We start from the raw sequence: 19,731 nt of genomic DNA, 5'->3' as shown, positions 1-19,731 counted from the left end.
GGTGGTTTCATGCAGCTCATAGACCACCTCACTGAGAATGATCTTTTTGAGCCGTTGCAGTCTGCTTTTAGGAAATATCACTCCACAGAGACAGCGCTCACTAAAGTAGTGAATGATCTTCTGCGAGCAATAGACTCAGACACCACTACGGTTTTGTTGTTGTTAGATCTCAGTGCTGCGTTTGATACCATGGATCATCATATTTTGCATGATAGGTTGGAGAATCTTTTTGGGATTACTCGAAGTGCCCTTGCATGTTTGACGTCATACCTGTCCAGTTGTTCTCAATGTGTTTTGTATAATAACACTACCTCTAACCTTAGTGACATGAGATTTGGTGTTACACAGGGATCCGTTTTAGGCCCCTTGCCTTTCTCCCTGTATGTAGCACCCCTTGGGTGTATACTGCAGAGTTTTGGGATTGCCTTTCATTGTTATGCTGATGATACTCAGTTGTACATGCCGATAACTGCGGGAAATCTCATTCCCATAAAATCCCTGGAGGACTGTCTTCTAACAGTGAGAAGCTGGATGTCTAGTAACTTCCTACTTTTAAACTCTGATAAGACTGAAATAATGGTTCTTGGTCAATCGAGACATCGGCATCAGTTTGACCTCGGCCTGGGTTCGTGTGTCATACATCATACAGACAAAGTGAGGAACCTTAGGGTAATTTTTGATCCCAAGTTGTCCTTTGATCTCCACATCAGGTATGTTACTGGGATTGCTTTTTTCCATCTGCGAAATATAGTGAGGATCCGCTCCATCCTGTCTATGGCTGATTCTGAGACCCTGATTCATGCTTTTGTTTCTTCTCGACTAGATTATTGTAATGTTCTATTTTCAGGGTTACCGCAGTCCAGCATTAGGGGTCTTTAGCTGGCTCAGAGCGCTGTTGCCAGACTTTTGACACGTAGCAGAAGGTCTGAACATATCACACCCATTTTGGCATCTACACTGGCCCCCTGTCTCTGTGAGAGAAGATTTTAAGGTTTTGTTATTTACTTATAAAGTTGTTCATGGACTGGCGCCATTTTATCTGGCTGATCTGGTGGAACCTTACGTGCCGGCCGGGCTTTGCGTTCGCAGGATGCAGGACTTCTCTGTGTTCCCAGGGTGAGGAAGAAGTCAGCGGGTCAAAGAGCTTTTTCTCATCGTGCACCCACCCTGTGGAACGTCTTCCTGCGACTGTGAGACGGTCGAAGTCCGTGGATATTTTTAAGTCAAGACTTAAAACCCTTTTATTCTCTTTCTTATGAATAGTTTTAATTTTTTTATATGTTTTATTCTTTTACTTCTGTTTTTAGTTATGTATAATTTTTTATTCATTTCTAATTATTTATATAATTTTATGTCGGGTTGTTCTGTGTGAGAGCGCCTTGAGATGGCTGTTGTTGTGATTTGGTGCATTATAAGCTGAAATTGATGTCCCCTGTGTGTGTGTATGTGTGCGTGTGTGTGTGTGTGTGTGTGTGTCAGAGATACAGCAATAAATTCAAATGAACAATCCAAACTTGTTTCTTTACTAAATTCTAAAATTCATTTATACATTTATCTATATATGCCATAGCACATCTTTGTTAAAGAGCATAAGACAAAGTCTTTCAGCATGAAAGTGCGCATTTTTAATGTGTGACAGCATCCTGTATCATAACTGAATCTCTGCTGTTTGTAACAAACCAAACCGTGGGAAAATCGGGTAAAAAATTCAGGGAGTTACGGATTATTGTAGTTGGGGATACACCTTCCGCAGTACAAATAAATGCACTGGTGTCGCAATAGGGACTCATCCAAGATGGCGGCCGCGCTGAGAAGTCAGCGGCAGCCCATGAGGCGTCTACGTATACGAGGGCTGTCAATAAAGTATAGGTCCTTTTTATTTTTTTCAAAAACTATATGGATTTCATTCATATGTTTTTACGTCAGACATGCTTGAACCCTCGTGCGCATGCGTGAGTTTTTCCACGCCTGTTGGTGACGTCATTCGCCCGTGAGCACTCCTTGTGGGAGGAGTCGTCCAGCCCCTCGTCGGAATTCCTTTGTCTGAGAAGTTGCTGAGAGACTGGCGCGTTGTTTGATCAAAATTTTTTCTAAACCTGTGAGAAACATCGAAGTGGACACGGTTCGAAAAATTAAGCTGGTTTTCAGTGAAAATTTTAACGGCTGATGAGAGATTTTGAGGTGATTCTGTCGCTTTAAGGACTTCCCACGGTGCGAGACGTCGCTCAGCGCTCTCAGCTGCCGTCGTCAGCCTGTTCAAGCTGAAAACCTCCACATTTCAGGCTCTATTGATCCAAGACGTCGTGAGAGAACAGAGAAGTTTCAGAAGAAGTCGGTTTCAGCATTTTATCCGGATATTCCACTGTTAAAGGAGATTTTTTTAATGAAAGACGTGCGGACGGGTCCGCGCATCGGGACGCAGCCGACGCGGTGCGGCGGCACAGGAAAAACACCTCCGTGTTGATAACCATTTGTAAAATCCAGGCGGCTTTTGATGGCTTTCAGTGGAGTGAGTATATGAGAAATTGTTTAACAGCAGGACATGTTCCAACTTGTCCTTAAGGCTTCCAACAGAGGTGTTTTTCCTGTGCCGCCGCACCGCGTCGGCTGCGTCCCGATGCGCGGACCCGTCCGCACGTCTTTCATTAAAAAAAATCTCCTTTAACAGTGGAATATCCGGATAAAATGCTGAAACCGACTTCTTCTGAAACTTCTCTGTTCTCTCACGACGTCCTGGATCAATAGAGCCTGAAATGTGGAGGTTTTCAGCTTGAACAGGCTGACGACGGCGGCTGAGAGCGCTGAGCGACGTCTCGCACCGTGGGAAGTCCTTAAAGCGACAGAATCACCTCAAAATCTCTCATCAGCCATTAAAATTTTCACTGAAAACCATCTTAATTTTTCGAACCGTGTCCACTTCGATGTGTCTCACAGGTTTAGAAAAAATTTTGATCAAACAATGCGCCAGTCTCTCAGCAACTTCTCAGACAAAGGAATTCCGACGAGGGGCTGGACGATTCCTCCCACAAGGAGTGCTCACAGGCGAATGACGTCACCGACAGGCGTGGAAAAACTCACGCATGCGCACGAGGGTTCAAGCATGTCTGACGTAAAAACATATGAATGAAATCCATATAGTTTTAGAAAAAAATTAAAAGGACCTATACTTTATTGACAGACCTCGTATAATGTTTATGGTGAAACGAACCGTTTTTGAAACACTGAAGCATTCCAACTCCAATGGGTAAACGAAACGAACACTTGGGACATCTTTTGGTCAAAAACATGTTTGCTGTGGGTTGTACTATGGTTGGTTGTACACGGAGCATATCCGGTGGGTTGGTCCAAACCAAAACAAACATATTTTTGAACTATGGATTTCACACTGTTTAACCGGCTCGCAGCATATTTGTACATTAAAATCAGCATTTTGTTTCCTACAGTTTGACCACAGAAATGTTACGTTTTCAATTCTACACAAAACAACATATGTGACAGATGTTTTCGAGTTAGGGTAAGATTTTTGTTTTTCTTTTTTTATAGATGAACTTAGTGATAGAATTTATAGCGACCGCACCGGACCCCAATAAGCGGCAGAAAACGAAAGAATGACTCGACGAACATTAAGATTGTAATTTAATTAAAAAAATAATTCAATTAAAAATGCTTCATTGACAACATAAGTTCTGAGAGAGATATTCATTTAGTGGGGGGCAACAATTGATATCCTGCAAATACTCAATGTGCCATAAAACAGTAGTCAGCATATTCTTAATAATATTATGGCGAAAATAATAGCGCGGGCGTGACGTCACAGATGAACGTTCAACGTCACCATCCAGCAGTGAGACAAGTGTCGGTACAAAGCTTCATTTCTTCTTTCCAGCCTTGAAAAGCCAACAAGAAGGGTACAAGATGAACAGAGCGTTTAATAAATCAAATCTCAGACACTTGGTAAGACTGCTATTGACACAGCTTGACAATTTTTGTCTTTACAAATGTATTGTTGAAGTAGAGGAAAACACGTCGGTTAGCTTTCTGTCTCACTGTCTATTTTGCAGCAGCAGCAGCAGCTAGCTCGCATTAGCATGTCAAAGTACACATGCTAGGCGTTATAAATATTGTGATCTCTTAAACACGCATTAGTTTTGTGTGCAATGACATGCTCACTCAGTCACACATTTGTAAATATGTATCCTAATATTAGTCTAGCTGGGAACGTGCTAAGTTGTTAAAAAATACTTGACGCGGCTGCTCAGTAACGTTTAAAGGTGACATGAAATAATCACGCAGATGAAGCTTTACATGTGTGGTTTGTTGTTTTCACTTGACGTAGCCTTTAGTAACTAGCGCTGTTCAGTCATGTAGAGGTCAGACTAGTATTATGCTGTTTTAGCGTGTCTGATGTTGCTGTTATTAGTTCGGGGCTGCACCGTCCTAAACTCGTGTGTATGACGAATGCTTTAATACCATAGACTATGTTCAAACCACTACATGCCCCCGTTTTTTCAGGCTACCCAAGATACACATGGCAACTCTTAAGCAGTTAATTGGTTTCTGTGTCTGTCATTGGAGAAACTGTGTAAAGTGCACCTTTTGTGTGTTGTATTTCTGCCAGAAGGAACGTGGGAGACTTGAGCCAAGATTTTATCCATTTTTCCTGTAGGGTACTTTATGGAATTTACACCAAATAGGTCAATACAATACAATAGGGAAGCACATCCAGGAGGTGATGGTCTAGTGGTTAAGTAGTGGCCTTGAGACCAGAGGATCCTCGATTCAAACCCCCGTCTGGCCGGAAAATCACTAAGGGCCCTTGGGCAAGAACCTTGATCCCCAAGCAGCTCCCGTGTGTAGTGAACGCGTTGAATGACAGCACCTTGTGTGTGAATGGGTGAATGTGAGGCATCAATGTAAAGTGCTTTGAGCTTCTGATATTGATGGAAAAGTGCTATATAAAAATGCAGTCCATCCATCCATTTTGTATACCCGCTTATTCCAATTAACCCTCTGGGGCAGACACCGTTGTATACGACGGCTGAGTACAAGTTTTACTAAATTATTAATAACTTTTTAATGATATGAGATAGAGACATACTTTTTTTTTTGCTGAAAAGTAAACTCCGCAGACTTTCGAGCCAGCCATCCACCATGTTTGTACTCCTCATAGAAGTTGTGTGGTGACCAGTGTTGCCACAGTTACTTTGAAAAAGTAATCCAATTACTGATTACTGATTACTCCTTGAAAAAGTAACTTAGTTACTTTCCTGATTACTCAATTGTAAAAGTAACTAAGTTAGATTACTAGTTACTTTTTTAGTTACTTTCCCCAGCTGCCGACAACAACCCTCTGCCACCTCAACATGACAATGATACCTGTTTTGCCAAAACTCACTTTATAGTCACCCTTTCTTGACTTCAATGAAAATAAATACTTGTTTTATAAAAAAGTAAAATAAAGACCTCTCTCTTGACCTCATATTTAACTGTTGACAGCACTGTAACAGTAAAACTTGCAATTTCGAACCTACATTGTTTATAAATGTAACTATTAAATTCTAACATTTTTCTAACATTTAAATTCTCTCTAAACATTTTACTTGTCGAAATTATTATTATTTTAAGCAATATTAGTAGTTGTAACATTTATTTATGCAGGAAAACAGGACCAGATTTACAGGTAAGAAAGTTTTATTGCGTTTTCACATCATGTGGTCCTCAGAAAGAGAGTTTAGGTGCATTTGAGTGGAAAATAGTGTTAGTTGTTGATGCGTCGCGGAGGATCAGCTGTTTTTAACGAGACGATACGGAGCGGCTCAGCTCAGAATTCTAAATAAAGGAGGAAAAAAAGTATAAAAATGTCTTTGTAAAGCTCAGTGCAGGTGTGCTGATCACTGCGCTTAAGAGGTGAGGACGAACTGCTACAGAAAACCGTGGATGAAAAGCTCACAGCTCTGCTTAAAGTGGGCAGTTCAGTTGAACTCCAACCTCCTGCCCACGGACCAAGTTTAATGCTGCTATCGACCCACAATGTAAAAATAATAGTAACGCACAGTGACTTGGAGAAGTAACTTTAATCTGATTATTGATTTGGAAAGATTAACGCGTTAGATTACTCGTTACTAAAAAAAGTGGTCAGATTAGAGTAACGTGTTACTAATTAATGCGTTACCGGCATCACTGGTGGTGACGTGTGCAATGTGAGTGTCCAATTGGAATTAGTTCACCATCACATGGTTTTCCAATATCCAATCGTAGGGCAGAGCAGTCACATATGGTAGGCCAAAGATTGTGAGGAGCAGCGATGTGTTACTCTTTGGCATGTGGCCTCGGGACTCTGAGGAAGATGTGATCCTCACGTCGAAACGTTAGTCCCTCTGTTTAATTTTGTTTTCAGCACCTTATTAAAATTTTTCAGCACTTATTTCTGTGTTGCACCAGGTATTTTTTCTCTTACATAATAATACATACATGAAATGAAAATCACAGAACAAAGCAACAGAAAGTGAGCTTTTTTTTCTGTCACCTGCTGAGGTCCGTTGACAGAGGTAGGCATGTGCCTCTGTGATATGCAGCTGTTCAGGTATCTGTGCTCGCAAGTCATAGCTCGAGAACACCTGTAGTGGCGTGTAAGATATTAAGTCAAATAACTAAAGCGTGAAGCGTGGACATCAGCATGCTGTCCTCACGTGGAAATAAATTAAAACATATTGCTTCAGCGCACCGAACGCTGGTGAATATCGTGCCATGCAGGAAGTCACCCCACGGGACACTCCTGTGAGATGTGTGTCACTGTGGAATTTCCCCATATTGTAATAAATAAAACACATATCACATTTGTAGCGGATCACTGCTGATGTGTTCATGACGCGAGAGCCTGGCTCTTCGTGAGACAGGAGCGGGCCGGCTCGTCATGAGACGAGCGCATCAGGTAATTCATGTAAAACAAAGAGAGAACAGTAACCAACGTCATGTCATTGCTTCCTGGTATACATCTAGGCGGAGGCTAAATCCACTCTTTGTAACAGGAATTAAATATTATAACTTGTGTTTTCTTAATTTTTTGCTCTGCTGCTGTGTGTGCAACTTTACACATGCTCGCACTGTGTTAGTGCGCGCGAACATGAACTTGCACGAAACTGTTGCTGCAGTATTGTGCACACATGTCTGACCCTGCGTCCCTCCTGACAGCAGGTGGAATGTTTCATGGTTCCCCATTTCATTTTTGGTTCGCAGATTTTCTTCCGGTTTTTGCGTCTTTCACGTTATGTGTGAAGGGGTCCTTAGCTAGGTCATCTTAAGAATGGCAGTGTATTTGATTTCACCACTAATCTCTTATACAACCCCTGGCAAAAATTATGGAATCACCGGCCTCGGACGATGTTCATTCAGTTGTTTAATTTTGTAGAAAAAAAGCAGATCACAGACATGACACAAAACTAAAGTCATTTTAAATGGCAACTTTCTGGCTTTAAGAAACACTATAAGAAATCAGGAAAAAAAATTGTGGCAGTCAGTAATGGTTATTTTTTTAGACCAAGCAGAGGGGAAAAAATATGGAATCACTCAATTCTGAGGAAAACATTATGGAATCATGAAAAACAAAAGAACGCTCCAACACATCACTAGTATTTTGTTGCACCACCTCTCGCTTTTATTACAGCTTGCAGTCTCTGAGGCATGGACTTAATGAGTGACAAACAGTACTCTTCATCAATCTGGCTCCAACTTTCTCTGATTGCTGTTGCCAGATTAGCTTTGCAGGTTGGAGCCTTGTCATGGACCATTTTCTTCAACTTCCACCAAAGATTTTCAATTGGATTAAGATCCGGACTATTTGCAGGCCATGACATTGACCCTATGTGTCTTTTTGCAAGGAATGTTTTCACAGTTTTTGCTTTATGGCATGATGCATTATCATCTTGAAAAATGATTTCATCATCCCCAAACATCCTTTCAATTGATGGGATAAGAAAAGCGTCCAAAATATCAACATAAACTTGTGCATTTATTGATGATGTAATGGCAGCCATCTCCCCAGTGCCTTTACCTGACATGCAGCCCCATATCATCAATGACTGTGGAAATTTACATGTTCTCTTCAGGCAGTCATCTTTATAAATCTCATTGGAACGGCACCAAACAAAAGTTCCAGCATCATCACCTTGCCCAATGCAGATTCGAGATTCATCACTGAATATGACTTTCATCCAGTCATCCACAGTCCACAATTGCTTTTCCTTAGCCCATTGTAACCTTATTTTTTTCTGTTTAGGTGTTAATGATGGCTTTCATTTAGTTTTTCTGTATGTAAATCCCATTTCCTTTAGGCGGTTTCTTACAGTTCGGTCACAGACGTTGACTCCAGTTTCCTCCATTCATTCCTCATTTGTTTTGTTGTGCATTTTCAATTTTGAGACATATTGCTTTAAGTTTTCTGTCTTGACGCTTTGATGTCTTCCTTGGTCTACCAGTATGTTTGCCTTTAACAACCTTCCCATGTTGTTTGTATTTGGTCCAGAGTTTAGACACAGCTGACTGTGAACAACCAACATCTTTTGCAACATTGCGTGATGATTGACCCTCTTTTAAGAGTTTGATAATCCTCTCCTTTGTTTCAGTTGACATCTCTCGTGTTGGAGCCATGACTCATGTCAGTCCACTTGGTGCAACAGCTCTCCAAGGTGTGATCACTCCTTTTTAGATGCAGACTAACGAGCAGATCTGATTTGATGCAGGTGTTAGTTTTGGGGATGAAAATTTACAGGGTGATTCCATAATTTATTCCTCAGAATTGAGAGAGTCTATATTTTTTTTTCCCCCTCTGCTTGGTCTAAAAAAGTAACCGTTACTGACTGCCACAATTTTTTTCTTGATTTCTTATAGTGTTTCTTAAAGCCAGAAAGTTGCCATTTGAAATGACTTTAGTTTTGTGTCATGTCTGTGATCTGCTTTTTTTCTACAAAATTAAACAACTGAATGAACATCCTCCAAGGCCGGTGATTCCATAATTTTTGCCAGGGGTTGTAATGAAGAACTATGTCTTTTTGTGTAGTGGTTTTGTGTTGCATAGTGAGATGATGATGTTGTCCTCCATAGACTGGCCTCCTTCAAAGGTTTCAAAGCACATTGGTGGTAGCAGAACACAACAATGACAAGCTGACACCAATTACACTGAATACCATCACAGCTGCCAGTAAGCTGGGAGGAGAAGTGTCCTGTTTGATTGCTGGAACAATCTGTGCAAAGGTAGGTGCAGTAGTGCTGCTGCTTATGAACAAAGTGTTGTACTTGTCATATACTATTGGTCCTACATTGGGTTAGGCCTATTGTGACAATACTGCTTTCTTGATAATATAGCATAAAAAGGAGCAGAGCAAGAGGGAATGAGAGAGAGAGAAGACTTCTAAATTTTACTCTGTAACACTTACTTTGACAATGTAAACATACGTATGTTTCCCTTGTCATTTAAGCTCCATTGAAATTAAAAATTGAGAAGGAGAGAGAGAGACTGACAGAGAAAGACTGACAGAGAGGGAGAGAGAGAGAGTGAGCTGTCTTTTCTCTGTTAAGTCTATAAAAATAAGTCTATAAAACTCTATTTAAAAAAAATATTACTTCTTTCACCAAAACATCACATCTAGGGTTGCATCTTAGATGTGCCTTCTGGCAAATTGTAGCTGAACTTTTAGGTCTTCTTTTTAATAAAATCCTCCTCTAAACACTTCATCCTGAAGCTGTATAACTGGAAATATAAAATATCCTCATATAAAACCAACAGTAATGATAATAATATTAAAGCAAACAGAGCTCTGGTATTGGAATAGTATCGGTATCGGCAGATATCCAAATTCAGGTATCAGGATCGGCTTGGAAGTGGAAAAAAATGTGCACCGGTACATCCCTAAAAGCAGCACTAATATGCAATTACAAAATTGTTTTTCCTCATCATTTACAACCTCATTGTTTTGAATCTACACAGCTATGAATGACAGATTTATTCTACTATTGAATATCAGTTCAAATAAGTTTAATTGAATATTGATCAGTCAGTTTACCACGCATTGCTGTGCACTGTCAAATTTTGCACAATTGTGTCCTAGCTGTGGCTCAACCTGATTCTGTGTAAATAGGTAAAATGAAGGGAAAAAAAATTGTGAGCCAATATGGACTTTTTGTTCTGTTCATCCCTAAAATTGTGATAAAAAATGGACCATTTGGTACCTCATTAAAAAACTTTTCCCAGGGGAGGCTCCCTGGAACCCCACCTGTGGGAGGGGACACCTCTCCCACACCCTCCTCGTTGGCACTTGCAGTCCATTGACAGTTTCACTTTTTAGACCTCACTCTATTTACATCTTTGATATGATGGTTGCATAAGAAAAGAGCAGCAATGGTTAGTGAGTGAAATATAATCTTGTTCAGCAGAACAATTTGCTGTTTTCTGAGCTGTCTCCATCTCGTTTTAGTTTAAATTCTAGGATACGATTGCCAAAGGAATTCTATAAAAAGGTAGATGGTGAACAGCTTTTGATTTGGTTGTTAAAAAAAAAAATCAGTCAGGAGAGGTTTTTTTTTTTTCTTTAGTCCCTGCAATGCATAGGTCAAAAACAATGTTTTAAAGGTTAAAAATGCATTCCTTTTTCAAAGATATAGCATTTGCTCTCACATTCTAAACCTTTAATACCGTAGCTTAAATCGAGTGAGGCAGAGAGCTGCATCAGGCACTGGAGCACTCTGTGACAGAGTGTCAATATAAATTTTATTTTTACATAAAATGTTTTTTTTGTTTTGTTTTGTTTTTTTTGAGTTGGATTACATCTCGCATCAACTTTTGTAATTAGTTGGACATGTTGTCTGAGAAACAAGTGTGGATCTGTACCTGTTCATATTTTTGAAGAAAAAGTTATGGTGGGGGCAGGAATCTAGTATTTGGATGAGTTTAGGAGCTTTTCGATGTGTTATTTAAAAAAAATGTGTCAGTGATGGGGGACACTTTGAAATATGAATCATTGCTAAAAACAAAAAACAAATAAATGAGACAGATTGTTGTTTTCTCAGGTTGTGGAGCAAATCAGCAAAGTACAAGGTGTGAAGAAGGTTTTAGTGGCTCAGCATGATTCCTACAAAGGCTTTCTACCTGGTATGTGAAAATGGGCCCTTGCTGTTTGGATAACCTTTGTGCTTCTACAAAGATGTACTGAATGTACTTGTTTTTGAAAATATAAACTATGCCATATTTGCACGGTTAAGAAATCACGGCTGATCAAGGGGCACATTGAAAGATGTTGACGGCCTTGCCGGTATTGGGGATGCCCCCCCTCCACTGTTTACATATTAACTTCAACAATATGCTGCTGAACAGAAGCTCCGCTGCTATGACATTAATCTGTGAATTGGGGGGGCATGTATTCATTGACCTGAAAAACACACACCTATGTAATGTAGTGAAGTTGTGCAACGCTTCCACTCATCTAAACCTCAGTACTGGCTGTAAAAGGAGTGCCTGCACTGTCATGTTAATAAACTCTTAAACAAAATGTGTACAATTGATGTGACTTTGTATTTTCTATATGTTGTATTTTTATTGCTGATTATGAGTGTGGCATTCCTGCTCTTTTATATTCCCACAAACTTTTTACTGACTGATCAGCTGATCTATCCTGTGACCCCCGTGGTCACAAGCTCACATTTCTAAACAATTGGCCACCACTTCAGAATCTCCCTTTTTCCGAAGCTGACTTAGGCCTGCATCTGTGTTGTCACCATAGTAATCTGTCATTCTTTTGTCTTTTTTTGATACAGACTTCTGCTTTGTCTTTATTCAGAGGAGCTGACTCCGCTTATCCTGGCGACACAGAAACAATTCAACTTTACCCATATCTGTGCTGGTGCATCAGCATTTGGCAAGGTAGGACATGGACGGAACATGACCTGTATTATTTGTTTGTTTGTTTTTTATTGTGATGTTCCACAAGGAGGACATGATTGCAGATTAACATCAACATGCTTATATTTTGTCAAAAGCTTTATTAATAAGGAGTAGGCAGTACACCGGTGTCATATTAATGATCAGTATAATAGTGCAACACAAAAAGGATTACACAGTAACATCAACACTGAGAAATCAGTCCGAGAACCCCAACCAGGCCAGAAAGATTTTTTATTTTTTTAAATGTTACCAATGAAAATAACCTTGACATAATGACAAAAATAATGACAAATATGCATTAATTTGGAAATCAAAAATCATATTGGTGCTTCCACACCTTGGAAGAGCTCTGCACCGCTGAGGCTATGATGATCATATATTTATTTTGCATTCTGCTACACTTAGAACACCAGTTAACTATATTTACAGTGCATCCGGAAAGTATTCACAGCACTTCACTTTCTCCACTTTATGGCTATATTCCAAAATGAATGAAATTCATTTTTCCTCAAAATTCTGCACACAATACCCCATAATGACAATGTGAAAAAGGTATTCTTTTTTGGGGGTGGGGGGTGAGATTTTTGCAAATTTATCAAGATTTTAAAAAAGCTACCACATGTACGAGGTCTGTCAATAAAGCAACGGTCCTTTTTATTTTTTTCAAAAACTATATGGATTTCATTCATATGTTTTTCTAAACCTGTGAGACACATCGAAGTGGACACGGTTCGAAAAATTAAGCTGGTTTTCAGTGAAAATTTTAACGGCTGATGAGAGATTTTGAGGTGATTCTGTCACTTTAAGGACTTCCCACGGTGCGAGACGTCGCTCAGCGCTCTCAGCCGCCGTCGTCAGCCTGTTTCAAACTTAAAACCTCCACATTTCAGGCTCTATTGATCCAGGACGTCGTGAGAGAAGTTTCAGAAGAAGTCGGTTTCAGCATTTTATCCGGATATTCCACTGTTAAAGGAGATTTTTTTTAATGAAAGACGTGCAGACGGGTCCGTGCGGACGGGTCCGCGCGTCGGGACGCAGCCGACGCGGTGCGGCGGCACAGGAAAAACACCTCCGTGTTGATAACCATTTGTAAAATCCAGGCGGCTTTTGATGACTTTCAGTGGAGTGAGTATATGAGAAATTGTTTAACAGCAGGACATGTTCCAACTTGTCCTTAAGGCTTTCAACAGAGGTGTTTTTCCTGTGGTGGAGCGTCGCGTCGGCTGCAAGCCGATGCGCGGACCCGTCCGCACATCTTTCATTAAAAAAAATCTCCTTTAACAGTGGAATATCAGGATAAAATGCTGAAACCGACTTCTTCTGAAACTTCTCTGTTCTCTCACGACGTCCTGGATCAATAGAGCCTGAAATGTGGAGGTTTTCAGCTTGAACAGGCTGACGACGGCGGCTGAGAGCGCTGAGCGACGTCTCGCACCGTGGGAAGTCCTTAAAGCGACAGAATCACCTCAAAATCTCTCATCAGCCGTTAAAATTGTCACTGAAAACCAGCTTAATTTTTCGAACCGTGTCCACTTCGATGTGTCTCACAGGTTTAGAAAAAATTTTGATCAAACAACACGCCAGTCTCTCAGCAACTTATCAGACAAAGGAATTCCGACGAGGGGCTGGACGACTCCTCCCACAAGGAGTGCTCACAGGTGAATGACGTCACCGACAGGCGTGGAAAAACTCACGCATGCGCACGAGGGTTCAAGCATGTCTGACGTAAAAACATATGAATGAAATCCATATAGTTTTTGAAAAAAATAAAAAGGACCGTTACTTTATTGACAGCCCTCGTACATAAGTACTCACAGCCTTTGCCATGAAGCTCAAAATTGAGCTCAGGTGCATTCTGTCTCCTCTGACAATGCTTGAGATGTTTCTACAGCTTACTTGGAGTACACCTAGGGGTAAATTCAGTTGATTGGACATGATTTGGAAGGTCACACACACCTGTTGACATATAAGGTCCCACATTTGACAGAGCATGTCACAGCACAAACCAAGCATGAAGTCAAAGGAATTGTCTCTAGACCTCCTAGACAGGATCATCTAGAGGCACAAATGTGGGGAAGGGTACAGCAACATTTCTGCTTCTTTGAAGGTCCCAATGAGCACAGTGGCCTCCATCATCCGTAAATGGAAGAAGTTCAGATCCACCAGGACTCTTCTTAGAGCTGGCCGTCTGTCTAAACCAGGGGTGGGCAACTTGTTCCAGAAAGGGCCAAGAGGGTACAGGTTTTCGTTGCAGCCACTGACTCCACCCGGTGATTTCACTGATTAATATCACTTTGAGCAGATGGAATCAGTTAATGAGTGAAATTACCTGGTGGAATCAGTGGCTGCAAAGAAAACCCGCACCCTCTTGGCCCTTTCTGGAACAAGTTGCCCACCCCTGGTCTAAACTGACTGATCAGGGGAGAAGAGCCTTAGTCAGGCAGGTAACCAAGAGTGGTCACTCTGTCAGAGCTCCAGCATTCCTCTGTGGAGAGAGGAGAACCTTCTAGAAGGACAACTATCTCTGCAACAATCCACCAATCAGGCCTGTATGGTAGAGTGGCCAGATTGAAGCCACTCCTCAGTAAAAGGCACATGGCAACCTGCCTGGAGTTTGCCAAAAGGTACCCGAAGGACTCTCAGACCATGAGAAACAAAATTCTATTGTCTGATTAGACAAAGATTAAACTCTTTGTCATGAATGCCAGGCGTCATGTTTGGAGGAAACCAGGCACCATCCCTACAGTGAAGCATGGTGGTGGGGATCATGCTGTGGGGATGTTTTTCAGCGACAGGAACTGGGAGACTAGTCAGGGTTGAGTGAAAGATGAATGCAGCAATGTACAGAGACATCCTGGATGAAAACCTGCTCCAGAGCGCTCTTGACCTCAGACTGGGGTGATGGTTCATCTTTCAGCAGGACAATGACCTTAAGCACACAGCCAAGATATATCAAAGGAGTGACTTCAGGACAACTCTGTGAATGTCCTTGAGTGACCCAGCAAGACCCCAGACCAGAATCCGATTGAACATCTCTGGAAAGATCTGAATGTGGCTGTGCGCCGATGCTCCCCATCCAACCTCATGAGAGAGGTGCTGCAAAGAGGAATGGGCAAAACTGCCCAAAGATAGGTGCTCCAAGCTTGTGGCATCATATTTAGGAAGACTTGAGGCTGTAATTGCTGCCAAAGGTGCATCAACAAAGTATTGAGCAAAGGGTATGAATACTTACGTACATGTGATTTCTTAGTTTTTTATTTTTAATAAGTTTGAAAAAAAAAAATTAAAAAAACTTATGGGGTGTTGTGAGTAGAATTTTGAGGGGAAAAATTAATTTACTCCATTTTGGAATAAAGCTGTAACATAACAAAATGTGGAAAAAGTGAAGTGCAGTGAATTATTTCCAGATGCACTGTATTATGGATGTAACTTGCTATAAAGTAATTTTCACATCAGTTCAATTTCCATTTATTGCATTTATATAGTGCCAAATCACAACAAAGTTGCCCCTAGAGCAGTGGTGAAAAAACTATTCCAGAAAGAGCTGAGAGGGTGCAGGTTTTCCTTGCAGCCACTGACTTCAGCAGGTGATTTCACTGATTAACATCCCTTTAAACAGGTGGAATGAGTTCATCAGTGAAATCACCTGCTGGAGTCAGTGGCTGCAAAGAAAACCTGCACCCTCTCGGCCATTTCTGGAATAGTTTGGACGCCACTACCCTAGAGCAAGCACACAGGTGACAGTGGTAAGGAAAAAAACTCTCTGATGATTTGAGGAAGAAACCTCAAGCAGACCAGATCTGCTTGGGCCATGCTACAGGCACAATACAAATACGAGAATTTTTGGGAGTCCATGCTGGTGTAACGGACGGGAGGCTTGCAGAAGAAGACACCCACTCCCAGTTCTGGATGGAGCCGCACTTCAAACAGAGAGGGAAGAAAAACATAATCAGGTGGCAGAAAGACAACAAATAAGGTATAATTTGTCAACATTATGAAGGTCCCATATTGCCCTTTTTTGAAGAATAGTTAGTGATTTTATTGAACTCATTATTGCCCCAGATCTCTACACAGTAATTGAAATCCAGTAAGACAATGGAATAGTGTAGGATGTGGAGTGATTTGTGATCCAGAACATGTTTTGCTTGGTTTAACACTGAAATGCTTCTTGATAATTTGGTTTGTATACATTTCATGTGTGGTTTCCAACTAATTTTTCTAGTCCTATTAAGGGCAAAATACTACTAGAGGAATGAATTTGAAAAAGGAAAGTTGGGTTTTTTTTTCTCACCAAAGTGGGTGCTGCACTCACTGCAGTTTGTCTGGAACAGCCCCAGATTGCATTTCAGAGCTTCGAGAATTCAAGAATTTTCAGGGAGGTCCCCTCCCCCGATAATTTTGGGTTTCATCATTTTTTTTTTTTTCACCACTTTCATCCTCGTAAACATGGTTTAGGCCTGATGCAGCTTTTTTGAGACCTTTGTGACATTTGCAACAAAAATACATCCCAAATGCTTTTAATTAATTCATTTTAGTTTACATTATTGAAAAACCTCCCACACACAATTTTGAGAATGCATAGCTGCGCTCCCATATCTCCCAAATGACAATGATACATTCTATGTCCTCAGTATATTATCAAAAGTGCTTCATAATCTTTTTGTATTATTTATATAAAGTCACAGGACATGCAACTCCTCCCAAAACTTGGGGCGGAAAAAGTAATGCATTGATATAACACTAACAGTGTCCACAAAGTGAAAAATACTGTGATATTCATTGTGGATCATATTGCCTACCCCTACGACTGCTGACTCAGAATTTTAAAAATGTATTCAATGTTTTTTGCCTCTGCCTCTTTTGCTGGTCACCCTCAAATTAAATGGTACCTACCCATTACAGGACAAACAAACCTCTGCAGCAAATGTTAAAATTGTTTCATTAATTTGGAGTAATACTGTTAACAAACAAACAAACAAACAAACATGCATTTCCCAAAACATAGCCTCCTTAGTGGGTATAATGATAAACATTTTCATCAGCCATTTATCATTCATCTAGCATTGTCTAACCGCCTGTCAACAACAGTCCTTATTTAATTATTGATTCTTCAGATGGTTCAGTGTTAAGCAGGATATTTTCATACTGTGTTGCTTATTCCATATTTTGTTTGGCAGAACCTGCTTCCCAGAGTGGCTGCTAAATTGGACGTTGCTCCAATTTCTGATATTATTGAGATCAAGTCTCCAGACACTTTTGTTAGAACAATCTATGCTGGTAAGAATAATTATTACATTATGATGGAGAGATGGCTGTAATTTTTCATTTCAGTAGAGATCATTTTAACTGCCTCTTAGACTGTAATTATATAGTTATCACTTGAAGAACTGCTAGACTTTGTTGGGCATCTTGGCTCTGGCAAGATTATATACATGGCATCTTCATGCTCGAATATCATTATGATGTCTGATTACACAGGAAATGCTCTCAGCACTGTGAAATGTAGCGAGGCGGTCAAAGTTTTCACGGTCAGAGGGACGTCTTTTGAGGCAGCTTCTACAGAAGGAGGAAATGCTGCATCTGAAGAAGGTAGAGTTACTCTTAAAATTTGATTTATTGATCAGTTTAGACTGTGCTTTATTACCTTTTATAAATGCACCTTATTTTTTTGAGTTGTTTTTCTGATCACTACATTTGTTTAAAAGCAAGCTTGTCATTATTGGTCCTCTGATCTTTTGACTGCAGTGGCTACTACTCCTGCTGCTGGTATTTCTGAGTGGTTGGAACAGAATCTGTCTAAAACCGATCGTCCAGAACTAACCAGTGCTAAGGTTGTTGTGTCAGGAGGTATGAGTCTCTGTTCGTTCTTTTTTGCTTCTGTAAAATCTTTGCTGCTGTAAAATCTTCCCACTGCTTCATGAATCCATGTCTGCTCATAGGTTTTCTTAAGAGTAGGTCAACTTGAGTTTTCATCTCTGGAACTAATAACTGGTAATTGGTGAGAGATATCAAACCATTAACATTAAAACTAGTCAGCAACAGATAAATGTTATGCAGCAATTCACACACATTCCACTCAAAACCAAGTTACCAACATAAGTACCTTTGTAAGGTGGCTGGTATAGAAGCCAGCAGTGTTTGTATTATCTATGACACACCAGCTAAATGGATGTTTATGATGACGTCATCTGATGACTCTTCTTGGTATTCCAAATGAATTAGAAGTTTGTAAAAAAAAAAAAAAAAAAAAATCTTTTCCAATGATCATGTAACAAAATTATAATCATCCAAGATGAGTTTAGTAGTAAAATGCTGATATTTTATTCAGATATGGCATCATGTGTTTAAATATGCACGTAAACTATTAACTGTGTTCATACAAAGTAGTAAAGCATAAACAGTACAAAAATCTTGTAATATTTGTGGAAAAAAATGTTTGAGAACTTCATTTGTTTGTAAATTTTTGTGTTGTAAAGCATCAACACCCCTCCTGTGTTGAAGTGTTGGGTTTTTAAAAGTGTTTGTAATCTCTTTCGTCATCCTACTTGATATATCAAAATGTCAGCTCTGATATGAAGAAAATTGAGTAGCAAGTGTGAATGCTACACCCAGTTGTTGTAATGCACATTACTCTCTGTAAGGGGTTTATTTACAAATTATTGTGGTATTAAAAATGAAAATGTAGATACATCTACCTGGGCTACAGCCACAGAGGTGTAGGCTTGATTAATTATTTTTGATTTATCTATTTTTTTTGTTTGTTTTCTACACTTGGCAAACATGAGCGTTGGTTGTGAAAAAAGACACATTTGGCATGAGTTGGCAACCACCTGCACATTTGAGCAGTCAAATAATTGCAAATTACTAATAGTTGAAAAAGAAATTAATCATTCACTCGCTTAAATTGCACAACTTGCATCAATGTGTGTGTGTGTTTTTTTTTTTAGAATGGAGGGACACTTCATCAAGTGCAGCTGGTTATAGACCCCAGCCGTCCCAATATATTGTCTTTGCGTGATCTGAGTTTTGTGAATTTGGTAGAGAATATTATAGGAAATGTTCAGTTTACTTTTCACACACAATATCTGGGTACATTAATAAGTAATTTTCATTTTTAATTCATTGTTAACATGTTTAAAATATCCACTAAGCCTCGAACTGAACTAACCAATCATTCCATGCTCCTGCTATAAGCAGTTGGCCAATGACGACTGGCATAACACAGTGGTTTGGTGACGTGTGGTCACAACATGGCTGCCTACAGTGAACAGGTTGTCATCTTTGGATGAAGAAAAAGTGTATTTTATGTGCATCTTCCTGTCCAAAAGTGCAAATTAGTACAATTTTCAGAGATGTACATTTTTTTTAAGAATACACTCCAAAATAGAAGATTCAAGAATGAGTAAGCAGAAATTGGCAAGGAGTTATGTCGCTCAACACCTGCCCATGTTGGCAGATTTCATTAATGTAATATTAATAATGGTAAACCTCCAATACCCGACGATGGTGGATTACACATTACTCACGCTTTACTGACTCAGAAAGAAAGAACTACAAAGAACATCAAAAGTAAAGCAGAGACGGCAGCTTCTATACATAGGCAAGCTTAATATTTCATTTCATGTAAGCTTAAATTTTATATATGATGAATCAAATGCTGTGTATCACTGCCTTTGTCTATTTCGGTGGCTGTTTTTGAAAATTGTGAAGTATTACTAAAGAGCATATGGTATGTCATTGTGATACAAAACATCCATCCATCCATTATCTATACCTGCTTAGTCTAATTAAGGGTCACG

At 40.0% G+C, this 19,731-nt stretch overlaps 1 protein-coding gene across 1 annotated transcript in view; it reads left to right on the top strand.

Moving 5' to 3' along the window:
• The first annotated feature begins 3,793 nt into the window (after positions 1–3,793).
• etfa (electron transfer flavoprotein subunit alpha) overlaps positions 3,794–19,731 on the top strand; it is a 34,424-nt gene continuing 18,486 nt past the window's right edge. The window contains exons 1-7 of the mRNA XM_034176501.1: positions 3,794–3,954; positions 9,100–9,249; positions 11,062–11,143; positions 11,829–11,911; positions 17,110–17,209; positions 17,411–17,521; positions 17,678–17,779. Coding sequence (XP_034032392.1) covers positions 3,916–3,954; positions 9,100–9,249; positions 11,062–11,143; positions 11,829–11,911; positions 17,110–17,209; positions 17,411–17,521; positions 17,678–17,779 — 667 coding nt within the window. The 5' untranslated portion in view covers positions 3,794–3,915. The remainder of the gene's footprint in view (positions 3,955–9,099; positions 9,250–11,061; positions 11,144–11,828; positions 11,912–17,109; positions 17,210–17,410; positions 17,522–17,677; positions 17,780–19,731) is intronic.

This window comes from Thalassophryne amazonica, chromosome 8 (assembly GCF_902500255.1).
Source record: "Thalassophryne amazonica chromosome 8, fThaAma1.1, whole genome shotgun sequence".
Lineage (NCBI taxonomy): Eukaryota > Metazoa > Chordata > Actinopteri > Batrachoidiformes > Batrachoididae > Thalassophryne > Thalassophryne amazonica.
Note: the sequence above shows the minus strand (reverse complement) of the source record. Positions and strands in the feature narration are given on the sequence as shown.